Below are 25,367 nucleotides of genomic sequence, written 5' to 3'. Positions count from 1 at the left end.
ACAAGGCGGCTGTTTTATATAATTCACTGATTTTTTTTACCTTATCAAACCCTTATGTTTCACTAAGATCACAAATTCTTCTATATTCCTTCCTCATAAGACAACTCCTTTATTCCAGAAATCAGTCTTCATGGCAAGTATAAGCTTTCTTAAATAGGGGATCAAATCTGTGCATAGTACTCAAAGTCCTGCACAGTTGCCTCAAAACTTTCCTACTTTTGTACTCCATTATGCTTGCAAACAAAGGCCAACTTTCCATTTGCCTTGAAATTTACCATGTATACCAGCATGTTAAAGTTCTGTGCATCTTGTACAAGGACAACAAGATCTCTAAATACCAGCATTCAATAGCATCACACAATTTAAAAATGCTAGTTTTCTATTCTAAAAGCAGCTGATCACCTGCACTGCAATGCACTGTTCTCACTAATTGTTGGGAGAAACAGCTTGGTCAAATGGCAGGTGACCAGTGATCTCAGGTTGCTTGCCAATCAGCAGAAGATCTGAGCCACTCTACTTGCTATCCAGCTGCTGATGCTAACCATTGAACAGGCCTAACTTTCTGGTAAAATAAATAATGTATTAGCAGAGGTAATTTTTCATTCCTGGGATGTGGATGTTGCTTTTCAACCCAGTATTTAATGATCATCCTCAATTGCCCTTGAGAAAGAGCTTTCTGAACTGCTGCAGTGCTTGTGGTGAAGGTGCAGTGCAGTTAGGTAAAGAGTTTCACAACGTTAACACATTAACAATGAAAAAAAAATACATTTCTAAATCAGGATAGTGCACGTCTCAGACAGTAACCCACATAATGGTGATCCCATGTACCACGTGATACAGGTCACCAGTTAGAGATAGAAAGTAGAAAGTTACTTAACCAGCTTTGTCAATGATACAAAGATAGTTTGCACAGGCCATTTTGGAATGCAGTTAACCACATCTGAATGGGTTGAATCTGAAGTCACATATTGTCCAGAATGAATACAGATGACAAATTTCCTTCCCTGAATTTTTTTTTAAATGACAATCTGCTAATTTCATAATTGTCATTACTGTTTATTCTATAGTTATATGAAATTAATTTCTATAGCTGCCATAATAGGATTTGAACTTGTATCTTTACATCAAAAGACTACCAGGCAAGTTACTTAACCACTCTGCTGCCATACCATGTGGTTATCTATTTTTGACAAAAAAATTTGAATAACTTTCTACATGGTGGAAAACCTAAAACAGTCAAAGTTCATATACATAAATGCTTAGAAATCTCAGCCCAGATAGAGGTTGTTTGGCCCATAGAGTCCATGCCAGCAGTAATTGACTTTAATCTCACGTTTTTACTCTTATGTCCATGGCCTGAAGGGTTATGGCTCTTCAAGTTGGCAGCTAAGTACTTTTAAAATATGGTAAGTATTTCTACCTCCACACCGAGTTCCAGATTCCCATTACTGGTGGAACAATTTTGTTTTCCTCAAATCTCCTCTAATCTTTACACTAATTAACTTGCAACATAGTTATCATCCCCTCTGCTAAAAGAAACAAATGCTTCCAGTTCACGTGATCTGGGCCTCTTAATTTTATGCACCTTGAGCAGTTCTCCTCACAGTTTATTTTGTTCCAAAGAAAATAATCCCTGCCAAGACATTCGCCCCTCAGTTATAATTTCCATTCCTGGCAATATGTTTATAAATCACCTCCACAACTCAACCAATGTTACCACATTCCTTCCTCTCATGTGGCAGCCAGAAATATGGAGAGTACTTCAGCTGTGGCCTAATTACTGTTTTATACAATTCCCGCATGACCTCCTCACTCTTGTATGTACACCTCAGCCAATAAGGGGTATTACCCCATGTGCCTTAACCACCTTATTACCTGTCCTGCTACTTTCAGTGATCAAGATCACCAAGTTCTTCCACAATTCTTATTACTCTGCTAGTTATCATGCCTCATGCATTACCCTTACACTTCTCCAATCTAAATTGTCACTTATACATCCACTTAATCAGTCTACTAATATTTTCTTGCAACCCTAAGTATTCTTCCTCACTGTCAACTATATTACCAATTTTGGTATCATCGGCAAACTTCCTAATTTTAGACCCCACCCCCCCACTCTACACTTAAGTCAAAAATCACAAACACACCACAAAATGCAAGTGACCAGTGAGTGAGCTCAACAGACCCCCACTACGTACAGAGGCACAAGAAGTTCTGCAGATGCTGGGATCTGGAGCAATACACAAGAAGTGCTGGAGGAACTCAGCAGGTCAGGCAGCATCCATGGAGGGAAATAAACAGTCAATGTTTCGGGCCGAGACCCTTCATCAGGACTGGAAAGACAGAGGGCAGAAGCCAGAATAAGATGGAAGGAGGGAGAGGAGCACAGACTGGCAGGGGATAGGTGAGTTCAGGTGATAGGAGAGTCCAGGTTAGAGGGGGAAGGTAGGTGGGGGGGGGGGGAGGGGAGATGTAATAAGCTGAGACGTGATAGGTAGAAGAGGGAAAAGGCTGAAGGAGGAGGAATCCGGTAGGAGAGGGCAATGGACCCTGGAATAAAGGATGGAGGAGGGGAGGAGATGGGCAGGTCATCAATGTGGGGGAGGGAGCCACAGGAATATGGAAGGACAAAGGGGGGGGGGGGGGGTTACCAGAAGTTAGAGAAATCGGTGTTGAGGCCGTCAGGTTGGAGACTCCCAAGGCGGAATATGAGGTATTGCTTCTCCAACCTGCGTCTGGCCTCAACGTGGCAGTAGAGGCAGCCATGGACATACAGCCTTCTAAATCCATGTATACTACACCAGTTGTGCTCCCTTCACTCCTTGTTATCGTTTAAAACAAAAAAATAGGTCAAATTTATGGCACATGACCTTCCATTAAGAAATTTGTGTTATTTGCCCTTGATTAACTCAATATTATGCCGTCATTCAGAATGTATTCCCAAAAGTGCTCAACACTGAGGTAAGGCTGACCGGTGCACTGTTATTCAGTCTACCTCTTACCGCCACCCTCACCCCGTTTTTTTTAAATAACAGTCCTCCTATTTTATCCGTCGATGCATCGCGTCTGAAAAGTTGGCAATGGTTAGCTCCGTGCAATCGGCATTCTGCTCCTATAAACAGTGAATTGGAATTATCCCATGGGTTTATCGAGGCTGTGGAAATGACCAACTGGAAATGTGTTGACGTATTCCCCCATGTATGAAAAAGACTTTTAATGGATGCACACTTTGTATGTTTTGATAGTGAAATAGTTTGCATTGAGCCATTTATCATTGACCTTTGGAATGGTTGAAATGATTACACAAGTTAAACTTCAACTATATCATCTGAAACTGTCTGAAAAGGCGGCCTTTACATTGTTTTGTTTTGGAACCAGGGGCTACTGAGATAGAAACAAAGGCGAACATTCTTGAATTTCTGACTTGAGGAAGTTTGGGGATGTAAATAGGTAGCCAAATCCAAACTTAAAAACAGTTGGAATGCAGTGATATATGACAAACTAATTCCAGTTTAAAATTCCTGAATCTGCGGTTCTTACTCAAAAGTGTCGTCAAAAAGGATAACGCCGTCGTTTGGTGAAAGTGGCTGTTCCCGGATATTTTTGTTTGAAAGGCGCGCTTAAGATCGCTGGATATTGAAATGTGAATACGCCGAGCGTGGATTGATGCCAAGGGCGGATCAGAGAGCGTGGTGATGCTGTGTTGTTGGAAACCAGCGCAGGTTGTTCAGGTGTTGACCGCAGCCTGGGGAAAAGCCAGCAAACCCTGAGATCAGTGTAAGTTGGGGCAATAACTTGTACTTTGTTGGCGGGGGAGCTCTTGCCGGCTCCTGTGATAATTGATTAATTACACGTCGTGTTATCCTCGATTCCAAAGACACCACTACCTTCGATATTTAGGAGCCTAATGGGTGATGCATTTTGAAATGACTCAGCAGCCTCCTTATTTGCATATAGCCAGTTCATTTTGGATAGAAATCTGTATCACGGTGGTATCTCTAAGTAGTGTTGGGGAGGTGCAGTGTTTAGCCGGGATTCATGGGCTAAAGAGAGCAGTTTGCTAGGAGACGTGGTTGAGATGTGTGCAGAGGAATCACTGATATCTGCAGTACCTTAGGAACGAGTACTCTGAGAATGAGTCTGCCCTACTCCAGCTCTATGTTCCAATCCCTACTCCAGCCACAGCCTCCTCCTATTCCATCATTGCCTCATTCTGCACTGACTTTTCACCCCGTCTTCCTTCCCTTGCTCTCCAACCCCAGTAGTCTCTTCCTCACATCCCAACCTACTTATATTCCCCGTCAAAGAATGGTTAGTAAGAGGCTGGGAGTCTCTTACCCACATCTTTCGCTTGTACTCGTTCCTATGCTTTTAGCTCAAGTATGCCATTCTGCTGTAAAAATTTTATAAAGAAGGAAACCAATTAAGAATGTGAAAATTTTCATCCTTCCTCTGCCTCTCTTATTTTTTTAGGGCGTTAGTAATTCTCATACATCAACTATTCACTATCTATATCAACAATTAGGCTGAGGGGCGGCAACATGTCCTATTTCCAAGTTCACTGATGATCCCAAAGCAGGCAGGATTGGGAGTACAGAACAGAATGAAAGGGGCCTTCGGGGGGTAAGGACAAGCTGAGTGAGTGCGAATCTAACAGATGCAACATAATGTGGGAAAATGGGAGGTCAACCACCTTGGTGGATATAACAGAGAAGCGGGTATTTGTTAAATGGTGACAGAATTCTGACACTTAGACATACAAAAAGCAGAATGCCAGAAGCACTCTGAGTCAAGCAGCATCTGTGGAGGCAAAGGTTGATGTTCTGGGTCAAGCCCCTGCATCAGGACAGAGAGGGAACAGGAAAGATTGCCAGTATACAGCAGTACGAGGGGGGTGGGACAGAGGCTGGTAGGTGATGGGTAAAACCAGATGGAGAGGGGGGCAGATGGGAGAGGTGAACAAAAGGGAGAAGAAACCTAGGTGGACAGGTGTGTGTGTGTGGGATGACAACACTGGGGGTGTGGGTTACCTGAAATTGGAAAATCCAATGTTCATACCATTTGGTTGTAGGCTACCCAAGCAGATACTGTTCTTACAATTTGTGTTTGGCCTCTCTGTTGCAATTGAGAAGGCAGAGGACAGACAGACTGGCGTAGGAGTAGGAAGGAGAATTAAAATGAAATACAGCTGGAAGCTTGAGATGTCCATTGTGGATGGAGTCTCCTGCAAAATGGTTGCCTAGTCACTGCTTGGTTTCTCCAATGCAGTGGAAGTGACATCCTGAGCACCAAAGGCAGTAGCAATACACAAAAAGTGCTGGAGGAACTCAGCAGACCAGGCAGCATCCATGGAGGGAAATAAACAGTCGATGTTTTGGGGGTCTCATCTCGAAATGTCGACTGTTTATTTCCCTCCATGGATGCTGCCTGACCTGCTGAGTTCCTCCAGCACTTTTTGTGTATTGCTCCAGATTCCAGCATGTGCAGAATCTCTTGTGTCACTGAATGCAGAGACCTGGCCGGAAGAGGTGCAGGTGAACCTCTGGAATCTCTACCTCACTTGGAAGGGCTGCTTCAGTCCCTGTATGGTGGTGAAGGGACAGGTGCTACACCTCCTATAGTTGCAGGGGAAAGCGCCAAGGGATCGGGTAGGGTGGGTGGGGAGGGATGAATGGACCAGGGAGTCACAAAGAGAGTGGTCTCTGCAGAAAGCAGGTGGGAGTGGGAGGAAGAGGGGAAGATGTGACTGCTGTTGGGATCACGGTGAAGGATGATACGTTGGATGTGATGAATGTGAAGGCTGGTGAGGATGAAAGGAAATGTCCGGGGAGAGGGAGATGAGAGCAGACATGCAGGAAATGAAGGAAATGCACGTGAAGGCTCCATCAACTATTGTAGAGGATTCCAGAGCACACTTCTGGAAGGAGGAGGACATTTCAGAAGCCTTACAGCAGATGGCCTCACTTTGAGAACAGCTGCAGTGGAGATGGAGAAATTGAGAAAAAGGGATAGCTTCCTCACAGGAGAGAGGGTGAAAGGAGGTATGGTCGAGGTAGCTATGGGAGTTGGTGGGCTTATAGAAGATGTCAGTGGCAAGTCTGTCTGCTGAGATGGAGACAGAGAGATCCAGAAAAGGAAGAGAAGTGTCAAAGATGGTCCGGGTGAATTTGAAGCAGAGGTGATGCAAACGATGAGTTCCACATGGGTGCGGGAAGCAGTGACTTCATCGACATAGCGGAGAAAGGGTCGGGGTGGCGGCAGGGCTTCTGGAAAAGTCTTGGAACAAGGACTGTTCCACATAGCCAACAGAAATACAGGTGTAGCTAGGGACCACAGCTACTCCTTTGGTCTGCAGAAGGGTTGGAGTAACCGAAAGTGAAATTGTTGCGGGGTTAGGGCACTATAAGATTGGAGGCAGTCCTGATATGATTAGATCTGCAACAGTGTGGGAGATGCTGGATTGGCGTTTGTTAGTGGGGGTCATAGTCCAGATGAAGATATGAAGGGTGCCAGAAAGTTGGGGTGTAGCCTCTGCAAGGTAGAGATCAGTACACCAGACTTAACCAGGTAGTCTTGGTTTCCCAGTGCTATGTCCCTGAAATCCAACATACAGGTGCAGCAGTCAATCTGGAGGTCAAGTTGTATGCTGGCCTTTATAATGAGAAAGTTTGATTTTTGGAATAAGGAAGGCTTATTACAATTTCATAAGGACCTGATGAGACTGCACATGCAGTATCATAAAGAGTGTTGGTCTCCTTACTGAAAATAGGATGTACTTGCCATGGAGGGAGTGCAGTGAAGATTCAATAGCTTCGTTCAAGTTTACCATATGAAGAGTGTCATAGACTCATTCAGCACAGAAACAGGCCCTTCAGCCCAACTCCTCCATACCGACCAAGTTGCCTACCTGATCTCGTCCCATTTGGCTGCATTTGGCCCATATCCCTCTAAACCTTTCCTATCCACGTACCCGTCTAAATGTCTTTTAAACATTGTAATTGTACCCACCTCTATCACGTTCTCTGGTGGCTCAATCCACAAACCCACCACCCTCTGAGTGAAAAACTCGCCCCTCAGGTCTCCTTTAAATCTTTCCCTTCTCACCTTAAACCTATGCCCTCTAGTTTTAGACTCCCCTTCCTTGGGAAAAAGACTGTAACCGTCCACTTTATAACATCATGAGGGGTATAGATATACATTTATGAAGGTTAGCCCTCAGTCTCCTATGCTCCAGGGAAAAAGTCCCAGCCTATCCAGTCTTTCCTTGTAATTCAAGCCCTCCAGTCCCAGTAACATCCTTGTGAATCCTTTCTGCATTCTTCCCAGCTTAATGACATCCTTCCTCTAGTTAGTCAACCAGAACTACATACAATATTCCAGGTGCGATTTCACCACTTCTCATACAGCTGTAACATGGCGTTCCAACTTTTGTACACAATGCCTGGCCCAAAGAAGCGTGCCAAACACCTCCTGCACCACCCTGTCTATCTCTGTCATCACTTTCAGGGAACGCTGTTCTGGGCCTCTCTGTTCTAAATCACTCTCCGTGACCCTGCCAGTTACTCTGCGAGACCTGCCCTGGTTTAAATTCCTAAAACACAACATTTTGCATTTTGTCCAAGTTAAATTCCATCTGACAATCCTCGGACGACTTTCCCATTTAATCTAGATCCTGCTGTAAACTTAGATAATCTTGTTCGCTGTCCACCACACCACCAATTTTGGTGTCACCCGCAAACTTACTAACCATGCCAACTACATTCTCATCCAATTCGTTCATATAGATGACAAACAACAGGGACCCAGCACCGATCCCTGCAGCACATCATTCTTCACAGGCCTTCAATCTGTAGAACAACTCTCCACTACCATCCTCTGACTTCTATCACCAAGCCAATTTTGTATCTAATCGACTAGCTCACCCTGGATGTTTGAGTCGACTGAAGTATGTTCTCTGGAGTTTAGAAGGATGAGAGGAGATCTCATTGAAACATTCTCAAGGAGTTTGATAGGCTAGATGTAGGGAGGATGTGTGCACTGACTCAGGAGCCTAGGGAAACAGGGCACAGTTTCAGAATCAACATTCCTCCATTTTGAACCGAGAGAGGAAGAATTTCTTCATTCAGATGATGGTGAACCTTTAAAATTCTCTACCTCACTGGGCTTTGGAGGTTCAGTCACTGAGTTTGTTCAAAACAGAGATCAATCTGGATATTAAGGGATTGAAAATGGCACTAAGTTGGATCAGATATGATTTTAATGAATCGCAGAGCCGGCCATATAGCCTACTCCTACTTCTTATGTTCTAACCATTGGATATAGTTTCAGACAACAAAACACAGGCGGATAATTGGCATCAAAATTTGTTTTTTTTTAAAAGCAGGAATGGGGGATTTGAAAATGGAATTCTATCAGTTTGATAAGTTTGTGTGGTCTCAGAATCACCACAACACCTTCCTATATTTTCAGTCTTGACCACAAATTACTCAGTTCAAAATATTCCCTCAAAGAAACACATTTTAACTAAGTGAAATCATCATGACCGATATAAATGTTCAAACTAAATTTAAAGATATCAGAGGTATTTCACTTCAACATGATTTAATTATTCATTGGACTACGACAGACACCATTTATCAAAGCACTCTGTTGATGGCTAGATTTCTAATACCGTAGCGACTCACCGTCCGAGCAAGCGAACCGGCTCGGCGGTCGGGTCGCGCGTCGTTGAAGCGGCGAGGCCCAAGATGGCGGTGGGCCTTCGTCTTCCCCGAGCGACAGGGAGAACCCGCGTGTGGGAAAGGTTTGATGACGTGGCGTATACGTCATTGCCGTTTTGAGTGGGTGGGAACAGTCTCTCTTAAAAGGCCCGCGCAAGGCGGAAAAATAAACCAGTTCTGTTCTGAAACTCTACGACTAGTGTCTTGTGTTCATTCCGCGGTAGCAACCGCTACAATACAGTAATAAATTTCACTTTAACGTAGTAACCATTGTGCGCTACTCTACTTAATATTTCTAACATTGCAGTCACCCAGCAGATATCATTAAAAAAAATACACACTGTCCCAAACGGATTGATTTTTATGATCACAAAAACAATGGTACATATTGAAAATAGAATGTTTTAGATCCTAACCTGGCTGTTGCTGTCCTTTCAAAATCCTGTTTGTCTTCTTACTCACATTCACACAACTTTGGTTCAGCTGGGCATCCAGTACCATTTGATGCCAGTGGTGGCAAAAGGATTTATGTGCCCTTTTGCTGCATTTCTACTGAACTTTTTAGTCCATTTTGCTTCCATGACTTTTGCTGCACTTGTCCTTCTTGGGAGCAGAGGTCACAAAACCAGAGGTGCAGTTGGATTGAACTGTGTAACTAAAATGTAACATGTAGAAGAAAGAAAAATTTACATGGCATCTATCTGAAAAAAAGTTCTTACTTCAACATAATTTAGCTTTCTGTGTTAAATCTCATAGGTTTCCAAGCAACATGGAAGATTGGTGCCGATGGCATTATCTGAACGATGACACAATTAATCTGTTGAAACACCATGGTCTTTTCACACTTGAAGCCATAAGGAGCTTGACAAGGAATGACATTGATAACCTGAACATAAGCATGGGTCAGAAAACAGTACTGCGGCATCTACTGCGCTCGGAAAATGCTCAGTCGTGGATGGAGCAAGTCAAGTAGGTTTTGTGTTATTGGTAGTTCTACATTCAACTTTGACTTTGAGACTTGACTTAAACAGAAGTATGTTGTCCCATATTCTAGTGAACAGACTTGTATGACTTGCTGAGGGGTTAGGGATGGGCAGCAAATAGACCATTTGTAGTTAACCAAAGCAAAATAGTCATGCACAAGAAGAATTCAAATCGAAGTCATTTCTGGCCACTGGACATTTTGGTCCTTAAAGAGTCATCAGGGTAAAGTCTTAAGTTACTTTCATCCTGATTGACTTCGTTGGCATTAAACCCATGAGGTAATCCCAGGAATAATAGTAAATAAACTCAGAAGTAAACTCAGAAAACATTCCATAAATGCAAGTAGTCAATCTCTGGCTCAAATCAAAAACATGTTAACTAAATCTTTCTAAAAAGTGAAGTGCCATGTGAAATAAATTACTAAAGCACTTCAGCAGTTCTAATATATTTTTTAATTTCAAGTTCTTAAAAATGAAAATTAATAAATAACACAAGAAAAGTCTTCAGATGTTTGAACTAAGTGATCAGACTAATGTTGGTATATCTGTCTCGTTAATCTCTCACCAATTCTATACTAAGAATCAAGATAACGTAAAATTTGGAAGTACTTTTTAAAAAGTGCTGAATGAAAAACAAAAGTAGGGATTGTAAAATAGCACCACCAATGTAGAATTTACAAAGTATTCAACACAGACAATAAAACTGTTAAGATTTTCTATTAATTGTTTACTGAGGAACCAGATTTTTTTAAAAATAAAATTAAATTTCAAAGAGAAAATAACATCTTTGGAACACTAATGTTGATATTGGACAGAATCATGCTGTAAATTGTTGCAATTTTCTCAGTTTAAATTTCAGAAGTAAAATTAAAACAAAGAATCTTTATGGAAAGCTTTTCCTTTCTGCTGACTTTCTTCGATAAATCCAAGTTTCACGTATTCAATGCATCTTAATAGCTTCATCGTTAAGTTAATAACTATTGAGTGGGAAACTACACTACATGTGTTTTATTTATATTGGAATATTCATCTAACACATTTTAATACTTCAGGATTCCACAAAGAGATGATATTGATTATGGATGGATACACTACATTACTGAACTCTTTATTTTGTAAGTGTCCTCAACGATTACTTATTTAGTTTATTATTTTTCTAGATGATCAACCAAAAGTGAAATGCTTAAAAAACAGAAACCCTTCTACATGCCGCGCCACGCGCTTTTGTTGGGAAATGAAGACTTTACCCCTTGCATTTGTGGCAATCTTCTCTCGTAACTTCGACAACGTCTTCCGGCCTGACCATACTTGTGCTTAGGAGCAAGTTGCAAAATAATAATTTGTTAATAGAGGTTTACAAAATATAAAAGTATTTGAACACAATTACGAGCCTTAACATCTTATAAAGTAGACTTATTATGTTAATAATGAACTATGTAGTTAAAGAACTTACAGAAACAACTGCAGTCACCACTTTCTCTTCTATGATCAAAATAGGTGTGATGGCTGCGGAAGAGACCCAATTACAGGCACCAGATTTGTCTGTACTCAGTGTGACAATTTTGACTACTGTTCTACATGCTTTCACACAAGAAGTCACAAAGACCATTTATTTACCAGAATTGATTGTCCAGGTACGTTAGAATTCTGTCCAGACGCCCAACATCCTACACGTGTTTGGACTGAAACGACATTTGGAAAAGGAACTCCGACTTGGAATTTATTTCAAGTCTGGAAAACATGTACAATATTGAACGGCGAGGCAGTTACTGTTGAAACGTCATTGTGGAGCTGATCTTACTCTGGCTGGCGTTTCGCTCTACTCCTCACGGAGTCTAGCCGGGACCTAGTGTAGGATCATTTGAATAGTTTCCTTCCTGGAGCTTATCAGCAAAAGGGCAAGTTATTTATTTGCATTTCATTTTAATGTTTATTTTATTATTTTTATTTTCACCAATTAGATTTTAAATGGTTCCTAATATCAGATTAAAACAGCTTACCAGGTTTTAAAGACATAGCAGGGTGCAGCTCTTTCCAAAGGCTGGGACCTCAGCGGATCACGCTCAGGGTGACTCGCTGCAGGCTGCAGAGGGTCGGGTTGAACAATCCTTTATATTCAGCGCAGGTAAATGCGAGAGGGTAGACCTCGGCCCGTGAGTAAAATTCAGCCGGCTTCAGCTCATCGACTCCAGGATGAAATGTTTAAACCATCCTCTCAGAAAGCTATGTGGTTAACATCGAACGACCCAGCAGCTTGTTATTAATTTAGCTTTTGCATCCGAAAAAGATGTGTTTGGTATTATGTAGTAGACTGCATGCGCAGATGCACGCAGTTTATAGGGAGTGACAGCCTACTGCAGTTTAAATGCTCTTGCTGTCAGGACAACGTTGGGCACCGTATTACCACCCATCTTGGGTTATAACTACATTTTAAAGGCGACTCTCTTTCATCTGCCAGTGAGTGGAGAGGTTACTCACCGTCACAAAAATTAGTGGCAGGTACAGACACTCCACTACAAGCCCGCTTTGTCACTTCTAATACGGTCTAGACTCCCTCAGGAACCATTCCCAAGCTGCTCAAATTTATAACCCAATCGTCACCCCCATCTACACTTGCAAACTACTGTTGGACGAGTCCTGATGTGGAGTCTCGACCCAAAACTTAGACCAACCCTTTGCCCTCCAAGCAGTCCATTCATTACTACTGGACAAGTACTTTTGTACAAGTAGCTCAGAAGGATAGAGATAGTGAGCATAGGTGGATTTATAAGTGGCCAGCTGGCTATTAGGATAACAGATTCAATTTATCCATCTCGGTGATAAACAGCAGTGGGAAATGAAGAGCTATTATTGGAATATTGCATTTACAATATTTTACCAAAAATGGGTAAATTTTCAAGCTATGGACCTTTCCAAAATGATCACACTGGTATTTCTGTCCATTGTTACAGGAGAGCTGCTCTATGAATTGAAGTAGGACAGGGATGGTGGGCTGAGGATGGTTTTGGTCTTGATATTTGACCCATCCTTTAAACTAAGCAGAGTTCTTCATAAACATACAGTGAACAGCATAAACATTAAAGGCTGAATGTGGTACACAGAAGTTCAGTGATTTACTTTCTGTATGTAAATACCTCATTCTTTCAAAGAAACCACATACTGTGTGCTGAACTGTTAGACAATGACTCTGCATACACTCCAAGCTATTGCAATCATAAAAACAATAGTTTGAATAAAAGCAGCATAGTATGACTAGTTTAATGAGCTCAGGAGTTGCTTATTCAAATTGTTAGTGACTTATTCCCCCCATCTCTTTAGGCTCAAAACCACTGTATGCTGGAAGATCAGGAAGCAGAGTATCTGAAGGGGGAGGTCTCTGACTCAAATATTCAAGGTACAGAATGACAACCAAATCAAAGTTTGCTGTATCAAATTCTTAAACTGTCACCAAAACAAATTAATGAGAACTTAAGGGCAAAAATATGCAAGTTTAAATTAGTTTTAAATCACTTGTATTAGCAGTAAAGCAGATTGGAATGGTAAATGTTGGAAGATATGTAGCTTTCGAGCTAAAGACTCCCACTTTAAATCTTGCATTAAAGACTGATGGAACTAGTATGTTAACTGAAGAAACAAGGATATAGGATTATAGAGGATGACAAGATCAAAAAAAATTGCAGCTAAGTCATTACAACTGGGATATCAACTTCTAAAGGGAGATCCAAGGGATGGAGGGAAAGAGGTTCTTTAGGACAAATAAGGTCAGGTAAGGAAAATGAAAGATCAAAATAAGCCACTCAGTTCATACTGAAGATGACAGCAAGGGCAGGCACCGTAGTGTAGTGCTATTACAGTACAAGTGACCTGGGTTTAATTCCAGCCACAGCCTAAGGAGTTTGGATGTTCTCCGAGTCTGCATGGGTTTCCTCCAGGTCCTCCTATTTCCTCCCACATTCCAAAGACATGTGAGTAAGGAAGTTGTGGGCATGCTGTGTTGGCACCAGAAGCATGGTAACACTTGCAGGCTGTCCCCCAGAACACCTAACACAAAAGATGCATTTCACTGTTTTGATATACATGTGATAAAGGATCTCTTATAAAAGTAGCCAGCTACCAGCACCAAGCACAAATGCTTTAAGATGAAAGGCACTGCAGATTTTGGGAGAATACTCACTCTGGAAGTCTAGTAGTTACCTTGAAACTTCAAGTATTACACATGGATTTAAAGCAATATTCAACTCAATGGTGCCAAAAGCAAAAAAAACATTTACCCTTAATATTTTAAGAGATTAAACCCTTCTCTTATAATCTAGAATAGGACTTCCAATGAGGTTAACAAGCTCAAGATTCTGGCTCAGATGGATGTGCCTAGATTGTCATTCTAGCTTTTATACAAATGCAATTTTCTAATAATTCATGGATTTGATTACTAGCTTTAAGTAAAAGTCTTTGAAGACCCAATCTACTCCAACAAGCATTTATGGATACATCAGATCCTCAAATTTTGCCCATTACTAGCTAATTTTAGTAAAACAGGAGAGCAAATTTACAAAGTGATGTTTGGTTTAACCACTTTAGACAACCTCTATTAGAGAATAGTTTATGGGACAACAGGTAGTTCAAAAAGTGCACCTGAAATGAAGTGGGCTATGTAAAAAAGGAGAATTGAGACCTTAAAAATACATGACATTAGAAAAGTGCCACAATCTGTATCTACTCAAAGTTCTGTTGAGTTGATAGGCCAAGCCAGTTTAATCCATGTCATTTTATTTATCTAATGATGCACATGCACTTTTACAAGAACCACTACAAGAATCAGGAAAATTGCCAAACTGCTTCCTAGCACCCATTGCCAGTATGACTGTATTAATCCACCTGAAAAACAAAGAGAAAAGATCACATGTTTTCCATCTTCCACCCACTCATTATTCCTCCCTCCCCAATCCCAAATAGGCAAGTTTAAAAGTGGTCAAAGGAAGAAATCTTGCACATGCATCTTTTTGCAGGCTTGTGACATGCTTTATAGGGTTGTGCATGATTGTATCCAATTCTTTAGAGCTCAGGAGGCAAGATCACTTATTTGGCAAGTCATTCAAACTCCATCTGCTCACTCCCCTCCCCAGACTTCAAAAATCACTATGCTGCACCCAATCAATTAAGCAGCAAGTCATTCCAGAGAATGTTAACTTACTTCCAATTTTTGCTTGTTCCAACATTCCAGCAGAAAGCCAAACTTCTCCAAGTGACACATCCTCTTTGTGCATATCCAGGTAGGTGCTCTGGCCTGGAAGAAATTTAAATGCTTCATTGAAGATTCAAGTTTAAGCCATAAAAAAATTATACAAGTTTTTCATTACCTTTTTCCATTGTGCATTGTTCATTGCAGGAAGAGTTTGTATCTGGATTATTACGGCAGATAATAACACTGCAGTGACCATACACCTACAAAAGTAATAACCAATTGTTGAGTCAAGCTACAGGTCCTTCCAGATGAAAATGCTAGCTTATGGCCACATGTCAACTATTAAGCCTCAAATGCTTGCAACCTCCAGACTTACTTTCTTGGGCAGGACAGTTTGTTCTGCAGGAGATAGTTCCTGTATTTTAACTTCAAATCTTTTCAACTGGTGGGAATGCTGGATAGTGTTGGATATAGAGTGGAAGGCAGCTACAAACATTTCTTCTTTGTTCTCACAGCTGTTCGGTAAACAAATTTAGTTACAGGTTAGGAACAGACAAAGCAACAAGGAATGCTGTTTACATGACTTACCCAGCTTGTATAAAATGCCATTGTGGTAGGCCATTATGATCAGGAGTTGTAGTCATCCAGCAATGATCCAACAACAAGTCAGTCTGATGATCTTTGTTGTTCATGAGCTCAACTTCAAAATACAGGGCATGTGTCCAATTCATTGCCACTGGGTATTCTTCATCCTTGTAGAAGTCCAAGTAATCTGCCGCTGTAGAAAAAGGATTATTTAAAAAAGGGACAAGTATAGGGAAGCAAACAGGTCCCACGCAAGTGCTTCTGCTTACTTTTGTAAATCCTTGAGTGCAGTTCTGGAGTATGCCTCGGCTTCTTGCTCTTGCCCTTGCCTCCTGAGGGGAAACAGACTTATGTTTCCATATCATTGAGGAGCCAGCTTTCCCCTTTGATAATGAACCAGTGCAAGTTGTCCAAGATTTTTCAGAACAGGCCAAGTGGAAGAAGAAATCCAAGGTATTGCTTCAAGGTCCATTATTTAAATAAGGACACATACTGGAATCCATTAGTCCTCTCCACACCCCCCCCCCCCCCCCCACCCCCAAATGCGATTAGTTGACATTGAAGCATATTCAATTTTATTAATTACAGGTCAATGTAGTTGTGTGCATATAATTGAAGAGCTACTTTAATAGAAAAAAGGCACTTCAAGTTCAATCTATGCTTACCCCTCACTATTTGTACACTATTGCCAGGATACTGGGCATCTTTCTGGTATCTCTTCACAATCCCAACAGACAGAGTGTCATTTAGTTCATATTGACACAAGACTGTTAAACTATGGGGTGGGGGAAGAGAAGAAAGTTACTACTCTCATCTGCAGATCAATGGATGTCTATTTTGCCTAGTTCAACTTACCGATAATCAGGATCTCTGGTTATCACTGGGAAGTTGATAGGAATTACCTCCCTTGGGTATGAAACTTCATTCTCATAGATCAAGTGGTTTCCTCGAATCTAAAAAGGACAGTACAATATAGCCGAAGCAGAGTTAAAAATTGGATTATTGAATTTTAAGAACTAGACTTGCTGCAAAAGAGACACTCCCATCTGCATCAACTTAACTGTTCTTGTGGTGCCACAGCTATCAATGCTAAACTCAAAGAGAGCTCTACGATGGTCAACTTCTTTTGGTTGGCATTTTCCATCTTTCAGGACCATTTTACTAGGATCTAGTTCAGGTAGTGTATCCACAAGTGCAGTAATCACCATTGTTCCATTTGGAAAGCACACTAACAATGAAATTAAAAATAGTTACTTAATCATCAAGTTGACAAAATAGGATTTCAATCTCATTTTAGAACTTGCCTGCAAGATCTGCAGGAGGAAAATTGCAGACCACGGAGAAAGGCATCTCAATCTTCATTGTATTTTTGTCCTTTAATGTCAGGTTAAGTCTAGCTATAATCCCATGAAGACTCAATTCCTGAAGAACCGGAGACCTGGTTACTCTTGGAAAACAGCAACAGGAAAAATTGGGGAAAAGGGAAATTATGTATTTATACCTCATAAATCACACTCCTTCCAGAGAGTGGGGCACCAATCAAAATATGGGTTGTATTATCCACAAGCAGGTACCCATAATCTCGTGCAGATTTTTGTGTTACCAGCATTTGATCAATGAATGGAAGCCAGTAGTGAACTAGATTCCCTTGAGTTACAAGTAGATACAAGGTCTTTTCATCACAGAATCCAGTAGCCCTGGGTAATACTGGAGAAAAAGGGAGACATTATACTACAAATTCTGCTCCTACAGGAAGGAGTTTATTAAATTACTCACCAATATCTGGTAATTCTTCCATTATTTTTACAGGATAATTAAAGGTTTCATTTTCTGGGCTTATGTTGAATACATAGATGACATCAAATATGTAGTTTCGGACATTAGAATGTAGATGCTGGAAGATAAAAAGTGGTCCATCTTGCATTTCAGAACAAGTTGATCAATGAACATGGTTGTCATTTTACTTCTCTGGATTCTTTAACATTATACATTTGCTTGAGTGCTATAATCAGTCCCACATTCCTACCACCCACAAGTCACACCAAGAGTAACCACAATGAGAAATATTTACATTTCAAATTGTTTGAATGTCAGACAAAGGAGGTTGGAATAAAAAGTCTTCTGGAAGCAGTTTCATTTTTGTTCCAAAAACAAATGGAGAAAACTTATCCAGAGTTGCAAAGTTACAAACAGACCTTTGAGCAGCATGTGACAAGTCTCAGCAAAAACTTGTGGTCTGGTTATTCCAAGGTAGAAACACTGGAGCAGTCATCCAAAATTGTGACAACTATCACTCTGGATATGTAATCTTTGTGGGCAGGGTATCTCAGGCCAGGGTTGGTTTAATGGCTTGGAACTGTTCTGCAGCACTCAGCTACTGCTCCACACCCCAGTAGGAGATGGGTATTAATCTGGTAAGAATTTGCACATCAAGTATTTGGGACCAAAATCCAAATTTTTAGTATACTGATTACAGCAAAGTTGTTCAACTTTTAAAGTTAACTGAAATTTTGCTTAAAGGCTCAAGTTTGCTGCTTTAATCTAGCAGATTACTTAAGTGATTAATAATAAAACCCCAAGTAATATAGGGAAGTGTCCATAATGCATTAGTTGGGCAATTTAAATTAGATTTGTTACTTTACCTCTTGCTTCACATTTTCATTCTCAAATGGAACCTCCACTACGTAGACTTTAGTGTTATTAGGCAGTGTTGTTTCATAGATTGTGATTCCCACCTTATCTGCCTGATCCACTGTGACTGTCTGTGTACCTATAGTTAGAGCTACAAGATCCACATCTGGAAGGAAGTTTCCTACAGAAACATTGAATGTACGCTTTTCTGGAATTGTATCTGCAAGGAAAGAAAATAAAGTTATCCAATGCCTTGGTTTTTTTCACTAAAGCATTCTCACCTGCACTACTTACTATTGGTCACAATTGGTGGCCGAGGCATGAAAGGAGTGGCAACTGGATGGATAATTGTGTATTTGGTTAGCTCCCACTGATGTTCTGCAGATAATTTTATCAAGTACAAAATGCCATACTGTCCTTCAATTACATGGCTCTGAAACACAAGTCAGTGGTACATCAATTAGTAGTTATTACTGAAATAAAAAGGTGCATAATAATTCATCCTAATGACCAGTTTACAAACCTTATAATATCCACCTTCTGCTCCAATTGGAATAGTGACCAAGATGTTTGTGTCATTGTACGTTAATGTATAATTTAGCTCTGCTATTCTATCTGGGTTTAGAACAACACCATCAACTCCCAAAACAATAGAGTCATCATAGAACTGTTCTTCTTGAGAACTAAGTGATGGGATGATTCTTGGAATTCTCCAGTTGATCTTATTCTCAGTGAAGGTAGTGCCATCTGTTGAGGATCACTTCAGTTATTATATATTAGTTGCAAATTCACAGATTTAAGCATTCAACAGCAGATGGTGCCAAACTACATTTTGCAATATTTGTGCTCAAGTCTTATGAAATCCCAGAATGAATATTAGTCTTCAGGTGACATTTAGATCTAGGTTAAAATTAATGACTCAAACTGATCAACATTGCATGCAGAGTTCATCACATTGCTACATGTAATAAGGGCATCCATGCATGCCAGGATTAGGTTAATATAGAAAATATTTTCTGGAGGTAGGATGTGGTACATTAAGTGCATATATTGGGTAAAATAAGTTGAGCGGAAGACTAGATGGCAAAAAAAAGTCATTCACCAGTAGGGCAAGCCACTGTTGTGTCAATCAAGAAGATCATCCATTCTTGTTTGTAGAAAGTGGTTGATCGAATGCTAGAGACAGGCACATTTTCTACCTGGAAATGTATTGAAGAGAAAAAATAGTGCAAAAATATAGTCTTTGAATTACTTAGTTTAAAACTCACTTGCAATTACTCACCATCAACTGTTCAATCTCTGTTGCATTGTAGGGAGCCCTTAATAATAGCCGAGAAACTGTTGTGCCAATTTTATAATGAGTACTCAAGATTTCATTGACAGTCATAGTCTTTGTTCCTTCAGGAAGATGAAATACAGCTTGCCAAATAGCATTTTCAGCTTCTTGAGCCTAAAAGAAAAGTTAATTAATGCAAGGAGCTAGTGCTTGATGGAGGACAAGAACAGTAGTCAACTTACAGATGGAACAACTGCCATCCAATCTTCATTATAGTCATTTTCAATTCCTGGTATTATTCTTTGAACTGAAACCTAACCAAGAAAACACAAGAATAGAAAACCTTGTGATTATACATTGCAATTTATAATTTGCACAACTTAACACGAGGAAAGAATTAACTAAATTTGCCATTACGCAAGTTAAGAAAGTGCAAATCTCCAAAAGTTGGGAAGCTGCCAATTTGCTCTCAACTCTGGGCAATGACAGTATTTTAATGACAACAGCAGGGGTGGGACTGAAGGAGGAATTGAACAGTTTGGGTTCATGATAGCATCCCTTTAATGGGTGTAGGCAAAGTATTCATCTTACCCCTACCATATTCAGAAAAGAGATTCTGTACTAATTCAGAGTAGAATGGTGTGATTAAGTGCAATAATTTCCTTTTGGAGAATCCTGTTATACCCAGTTATTTCAAGTACAATAGTCACAAATTAATGGAATCAAGGACAACCAAGATCAACAAAATTAGATAGGTGAAGGTACATTTCACATCTTTTAATGCAGAGAAGTCTTTGATACAAAAGATAACACCTCTGAACTCTAGTATCTGAACCAAGTGTAATTTTCCAATTTCATTCAATGCATACCTCCATGTAGTTTTGCTCACATAGGATTTCTCTCGCCAGCCATGGAAAATATGAACAGGTCATGGTGTGGAGATAAGTAGATGCCTTTTCCATGTGACCAATTGCAGCAATCCGAATTTGTAGATTTAGCCTAAACAAGTCATCACCCTAGAATTGGGAGCAAATTAAAAAAAGTCAAAACATTCTGGCAGCAACTAGCCCCCTCAAGAGGGAGAGATTTTTTTGCTGTTAAAGAATTCAATTTCACATTAAGTTTATAAATTATTGCTTGAACCTCAGTTGCTAGCTGACTTAGAGCACCATTTCACCAATGTGTCAATATTACTTCAGCAAAGTATCAAGCACAAAAGAGAACACATTCTAAAATGCCAATGATTGTTGATCAACAGGCAACAAGACTTGTCTACTGGTGTTGCACTTCAAAGCACATGACTACCTGAACCTGCTATTTCACAAACCATAGTCCAGCTCTTGCAGCTATTAACCTCTACAAAATCTAGTGATCAGTTGTAGATTGGTTTTGGATATCTACATGTCTGCTCCTTTTAAGGCAGCAGATCGAGCCAGTAATTGGAGCACAAGAGGGTGCAAATTTCATGCAACAAGATGCTGGAGGAACTCAGCAGGTCAGGCAGCATCTATGGAGGGAAATAGATAGTTGATGTTTTGGATTGTGACCCTTCATCAGGACTGGAAAGGAAGAGGGCAGAAGCCAGAATAAGGTGCTTGGGGGGGGGGGGGGGGGGGGGGGGGGGGGGGGGGGGGGGGGGGGGGGGGGGGGGGGGGGGGGGGGGGGGGGGGGGGGGGGGGGGGGGGGGGCGGGGGGGGGGGGGGGGGGGTGTGGGGGGGGGGGGGAGGGGAGAAAAGAGAGAGAAATAGATGGGCAGGTCACAAGGGCAGTGGAGGGAAAGGGGTGAGTGGGCCACAGGAATGAGGGAAAAGAGGGGGAAGGGTTACTAGAAGTTTGAGAAATTGATGATGTTGAGGCTATAGCAGGTTGGAGACTACCAAGGTGGAGTATGAAGTGTTGTTCCTCCAACCTGCATCTGGCCTCAACATGGTAGTAAGGAGACAGCACTTTCCCTGTGAATCGGAGGGCATTATTTATTGGCATCTGGTGCAGCCTCCTCTACATCAGCGAGACCCCGACAGAGATTGGGTGACCACTTTGTCAGGCACCTTCCCTCCATCTGCCACAAAAGCAAGGGTCTCAGTGGCCAACCACTTCAATACTACATCCCTTTCCCATACAAAGTCTATCTACTGCCATGTTGAGGCCAGACAGGTTAAAGGAACAACACCTCATTCCACCTTGGGAGTCTCCAACTTGATGGCCTTAACATCATTTTCTCCAACCAGTAACCACCCCCCCCCCCTTGTTCTCCCTCATTCCTGTGGCCAACTCACCCCTTCTCTTCCCCCCACATGACCTGCCCATCTATTCCCCACCTCCCCATGGTCTACTACCCTCTACTAGATTCCTTCAGCCCTTTGCCTCTTCCACCTATCAGCTTCTTACATCATCCCCCACCTACCTTCCCCCTCTCCCCTGCCAGGGAGTGCTCCTCCCCTTCTTATTCGGGCTTCTGCCCTCCTTTCCAGTCCCGACCCGAACAGACTTCGCCTGTTGAATCTAATAATCGGAAAGCAAAGGGAGAAAGGGACAGAACAGAAGTAAAATAGAACCGATTGTTAGAGAGAGATTTCCCTCCATCGATGCTGCCTGACCCGCCGAGTTCCTCCAGCATTGTGTGTTGCTCCAGATTCCAGTATCTGCAGAATCCCCTGTGCTTGCGGAAATTTCATCCCGTTTTCCCAGTCACGTCGCCCCCACGCGGTCCTCAGCAACACTCACCTCGTTAACTACCATACAAGCCAAAACCGATGCACGCAACAGCACGTTACCAAACGGATCCTGAGATACTGTGTAGCCACACTCATTGGCCAGCGACTGAGTCAGCAGATGGACCTCGCCTGTTGAATCTAACAATCGGAAAGCAGAGTGAGAAGGAGACGGAACAGAAGCAAGAATAGAATTGATTGTTAGAAGTAGATTTACCGGCGACGCTGAGACTCCACCACTTGTCCTGCAGAAAGGAAGCATTCAGCTGAATCCAAAAGAGGCGCCCATAGCAGTGACTCTGAAGGAGACCTGCCCACACAGAAACAAAATCAAGATGGGGTGTGGCCCACACACCGTTATTAAGTAGCATTAAGTAGCCCAGTCTTACCTTGAGGCGGCGAGCTTTGCATCCACACATTAGTAATAAACAGCGTCCAAACCAACGCCAACCTAGAAAATACACAAACACGTATATACAGTGGGAAAAGTGTGAGGCCCATCTCTGGACTACCTCGGGATAACCCGAGCAGCCTACCTCAAAAGTGAACCCATCCTGTAGCACAGTGCACGAGGAACTACAACCAAGCGCCCGTGATTGCCTTTTAACCTTGTACAACCACTTCACGCCAATTGGCTCAATTTAACCTTGTTAAAACGAGATAACTCCAAGGCAGCTGCCAACCAATAGGAAGTCATTTGGTGGAGGACTTTCCCGAGGATATTTGAAATTCGAAAATGAACAACAGAAAATCACTCTCCGTCTAGGAGGTCACTTACCAGATTCGAAGCACTCTTCTGACGCCAGTCACAACTGACAATTTTTAGAGCTATATAAAGAGGTAAACATTATGCAAAGATGAGGTTGTCGCAGTCCTACATTAACCCACCCGACCACCAGAATAACTATGCAACACACAGTTCTTTCAAAGAGCGCGATGGCCTCCTTATCGTTCTGTAAATTCGCTCGCATTTAAAATGTGATAACGATAGACCGAAACCTACTTGACTGACGTTGATTTTAGAGACTATGTCCCCATCTTGTAATTTCTTTACTACTCTCGAAACTGGATTTTGGGAGTTGATAAAATGTCAGCTGGGTGCCACTTCTGACTTCGGGAAGAGTTTGGACCGGGGGAATGTTAGTTTGAGAAGAGGAGGAGGATGAAGAGCTCGGCGATGCCCTTGTTCATAGCAGTGGAGAGAACCCGAATCTGGTTATAGATATGCGCACAGCTGCTGGAGTGTTTCTCGGGCGATCCGTTTTCACAGGTGCCTTTCAACAGGGAAGTAGTTAGTTATATCACCACGTGGCTCGTATAACACTAGACATTCTTCCACTTGTTCTAATCCTTGAATATATTTAAATATGGAACGTACATCAAACAAAACCATTAGCAGTGTAGTAATTGCCCGAATTAACCCTTTCGTAGCTTTTCCAATGGAAATCCAAGCAGCAGCAACACAGAGCATAATGTTGTCTTCTCTAAAATCAGGGGCATCTGGTTTATGCTGAGCTGAATGCTCCTCATTAATAGAAAGATATTTCTCTTTGACCAATGTACATGTGTGTGGATACATGTCTGCTGCTCAACAGTGGCGCACAGGTAACAGACATTATGCCTCCGTTTAATCCGGCATGATTTTATATTACAGAGAAGGCAAACCGAACAGTTTCCTGGGGTGATAAAACATGCCTACCACCGTCCGCCAGAATGAGACAGGCATTGATAGAAGATAAACCGCAACCTAAAAGTGGCAGAGCAGATCCATTTGGACCTCCGCCTAGAAAAGCACACGCTTACTCCTGCAGCGAGGATTATCTTTTATAATTGATTTTAATTCTCAATGTGGCAATTTTGATCTTGTGCTCTTTGTTTTACCCTCATAATTTCGGCCGAATTAGAATGACGGGTCTTCTTTTTCCATTCCAGTTACCATTTTGTATTATTTTCAAAGATTATTTATCAGAGGCCTCCGCTTGTGCTGGTGTGAGCTTCCCCAGAGTTTTTGTTGATTGCTACCGAGTGGTGCTTGGACCTGCTGAGCGATCAATATATCACTTTTTCTCCTGTTCTCTTCGCGGATGTTTCCTGGAGGTAGCGTGTGCATGTGGGGGTGGGGGAGATTAAGTTTTACTGTCTTTGCAGTTTATTCCTTGCTTTTGGTTTACAACTCGTTGACTAGTTCGAGTTCATATCTGACTTATTTCAACTGCATTACTGCAAAAATGAAAACATTTTAAATCAGTGTGACCTATCTGGAACAGGACGTTACAGAAACTTGTTTCGAAATTAATTGTGCGAAATGCTGTAATTATCATTGCATCATTGTTATAATCCCTTGGCTGTAGCTGCTCAGTCGAGGGGGCCCTGACTTCAACATTCCTGCTACACTCCTCAAGGTGGACCATACAGGTGCGAACACTGTACAAGATTATAGCACATTGGTTGGATGTTAAATGCCCTATACCAAACTAGGACATGGAAAATTTGCTTCCAGCTCAGTTGTCCTTGAAAAATCTTTTTCATGACTTGGGAATTGGTGTATAAATTGGGAGAAGTGTCCAAAATCCACTTAGGCAATAGTCTGACATAGGTATACTCACAACATCATAGCTTACACATTCCTCCTTCACAAACCGTTTATACATCCTGTCCCACTGTCAGGAGCTACAGATCAGAGGTGGTGCTACAGCAACCTCTTCTACCAATAAGGACAAGGGCAGTGTGTGCATGAGACCACCATTCCTGTTTACATATTTCTCCTAGGCCACCCCTCTCCCCACATCTGAACCCCCTCCAATCTTGGAGACTTTGAGGCATCAATGCTCATCCAATTCTGGCCTGTTGGACTTCTTCCATGATTTATTTTCTACACTACTGTTGGTCATTGTTATCACTTGTTTGGTCCCTAGGCTCTAGAATACTTGTCTAAGCCTTTCTATCTGTTTACCTCACTGCCCAAATGCCCATAAATATCTGCTTCTAAACAAGCATTTGATCACATATCCTAACATCTATTACAAAATTTTGTGTAAAATTTTATTTTGAATGGTCCTGTGTAGCAGATTGCGAATATCACTGTATTGCAGATTCTAGAAGTGTAATTGAAAATCAAAGAAATAACTTAAGATGCTGGAAATCTGAAACAAAAACAGAAAATTCTGGACCATTCAGCAAATCAGGTAACATTTTGGAAGAAAAATAGTTAACATTTCAGGCTGAAGGCCAGAAGAGTCTGATGAAGGGTCTTTGACCTGAAATGTTAACTCGCTCTCG

The 25,367-nt window shown here is 41.6% G+C and overlaps 2 protein-coding genes across 2 annotated transcripts in view; one reads left to right on the top strand and one right to left on the bottom strand.

The window, feature by feature from the left end:
- The first annotated feature begins 3,352 nt into the window (after positions 1 to 3,352).
- Positions 3,353 to 13,126, top strand: LOC127575325 (probable E3 ubiquitin-protein ligase DDB_G0283893). Its single transcript, XM_052025127.1, has 5 exons — positions 3,353 to 3,777; positions 9,477 to 9,689; positions 10,756 to 10,818; positions 11,201 to 11,337; positions 13,022 to 13,126. Exons 2-5 carry the CDS (start codon positions 9,490 to 9,492, stop codon positions 13,081 to 13,083), a joined length of 462 nt encoding a protein of 153 aa, XP_051881087.1. The 5' UTR covers positions 3,353 to 3,777; positions 9,477 to 9,489; the 3' UTR covers positions 13,084 to 13,126.
- Positions 13,127 to 14,349: 1,223 nt separating this feature from the next.
- zpax1 (zona pellucida protein AX 1) overlaps positions 14,350 to 25,367 on the bottom strand; it is a 30,493-nt gene continuing 19,475 nt past the window's right edge. Inside the window, exons 23-45 of the mRNA XM_052025423.1 lie at positions 22,625 to 22,708; positions 22,478 to 22,539; positions 22,306 to 22,398; positions 22,102 to 22,229; positions 20,247 to 20,393; positions 19,620 to 19,691; positions 19,384 to 19,551; positions 19,204 to 19,300; positions 18,625 to 18,848; positions 18,396 to 18,534; positions 18,113 to 18,321; positions 17,247 to 17,364; positions 16,972 to 17,177; positions 16,775 to 16,892; positions 16,532 to 16,698; positions 16,326 to 16,423; positions 16,136 to 16,245; positions 15,740 to 15,802; positions 15,474 to 15,663; positions 15,262 to 15,400; positions 15,061 to 15,145; positions 14,895 to 14,987; positions 14,350 to 14,578 (exon numbers count right to left, since the gene is read on the bottom strand). Of these exons, the coding sequence (XP_051881383.1) occupies positions 14,478 to 14,578; positions 14,895 to 14,987; positions 15,061 to 15,145; positions 15,262 to 15,400; positions 15,474 to 15,663; positions 15,740 to 15,802; positions 16,136 to 16,245; positions 16,326 to 16,423; positions 16,532 to 16,698; positions 16,775 to 16,892; positions 16,972 to 17,177; positions 17,247 to 17,364; positions 18,113 to 18,321; positions 18,396 to 18,534; positions 18,625 to 18,848; positions 19,204 to 19,300; positions 19,384 to 19,551; positions 19,620 to 19,691; positions 20,247 to 20,393; positions 22,102 to 22,229; positions 22,306 to 22,398; positions 22,478 to 22,539; positions 22,625 to 22,708 (2,911 nt within the window). The 3' untranslated portion in view covers positions 14,350 to 14,477. The remainder of the gene's footprint in view (positions 14,579 to 14,894; positions 14,988 to 15,060; positions 15,146 to 15,261; positions 15,401 to 15,473; positions 15,664 to 15,739; positions 15,803 to 16,135; positions 16,246 to 16,325; positions 16,424 to 16,531; positions 16,699 to 16,774; positions 16,893 to 16,971; positions 17,178 to 17,246; positions 17,365 to 18,112; positions 18,322 to 18,395; positions 18,535 to 18,624; positions 18,849 to 19,203; positions 19,301 to 19,383; positions 19,552 to 19,619; positions 19,692 to 20,246; positions 20,394 to 22,101; positions 22,230 to 22,305; positions 22,399 to 22,477; positions 22,540 to 22,624; positions 22,709 to 25,367) is intronic.

Source organism: Pristis pectinata, chromosome 10 (assembly GCF_009764475.1).
Source record: "Pristis pectinata isolate sPriPec2 chromosome 10, sPriPec2.1.pri, whole genome shotgun sequence".
Lineage (NCBI taxonomy): Eukaryota > Metazoa > Chordata > Chondrichthyes > Rhinopristiformes > Pristidae > Pristis > Pristis pectinata.
Note: the sequence above shows the minus strand (reverse complement) of the source record. Positions and strands in the feature narration are given on the sequence as shown.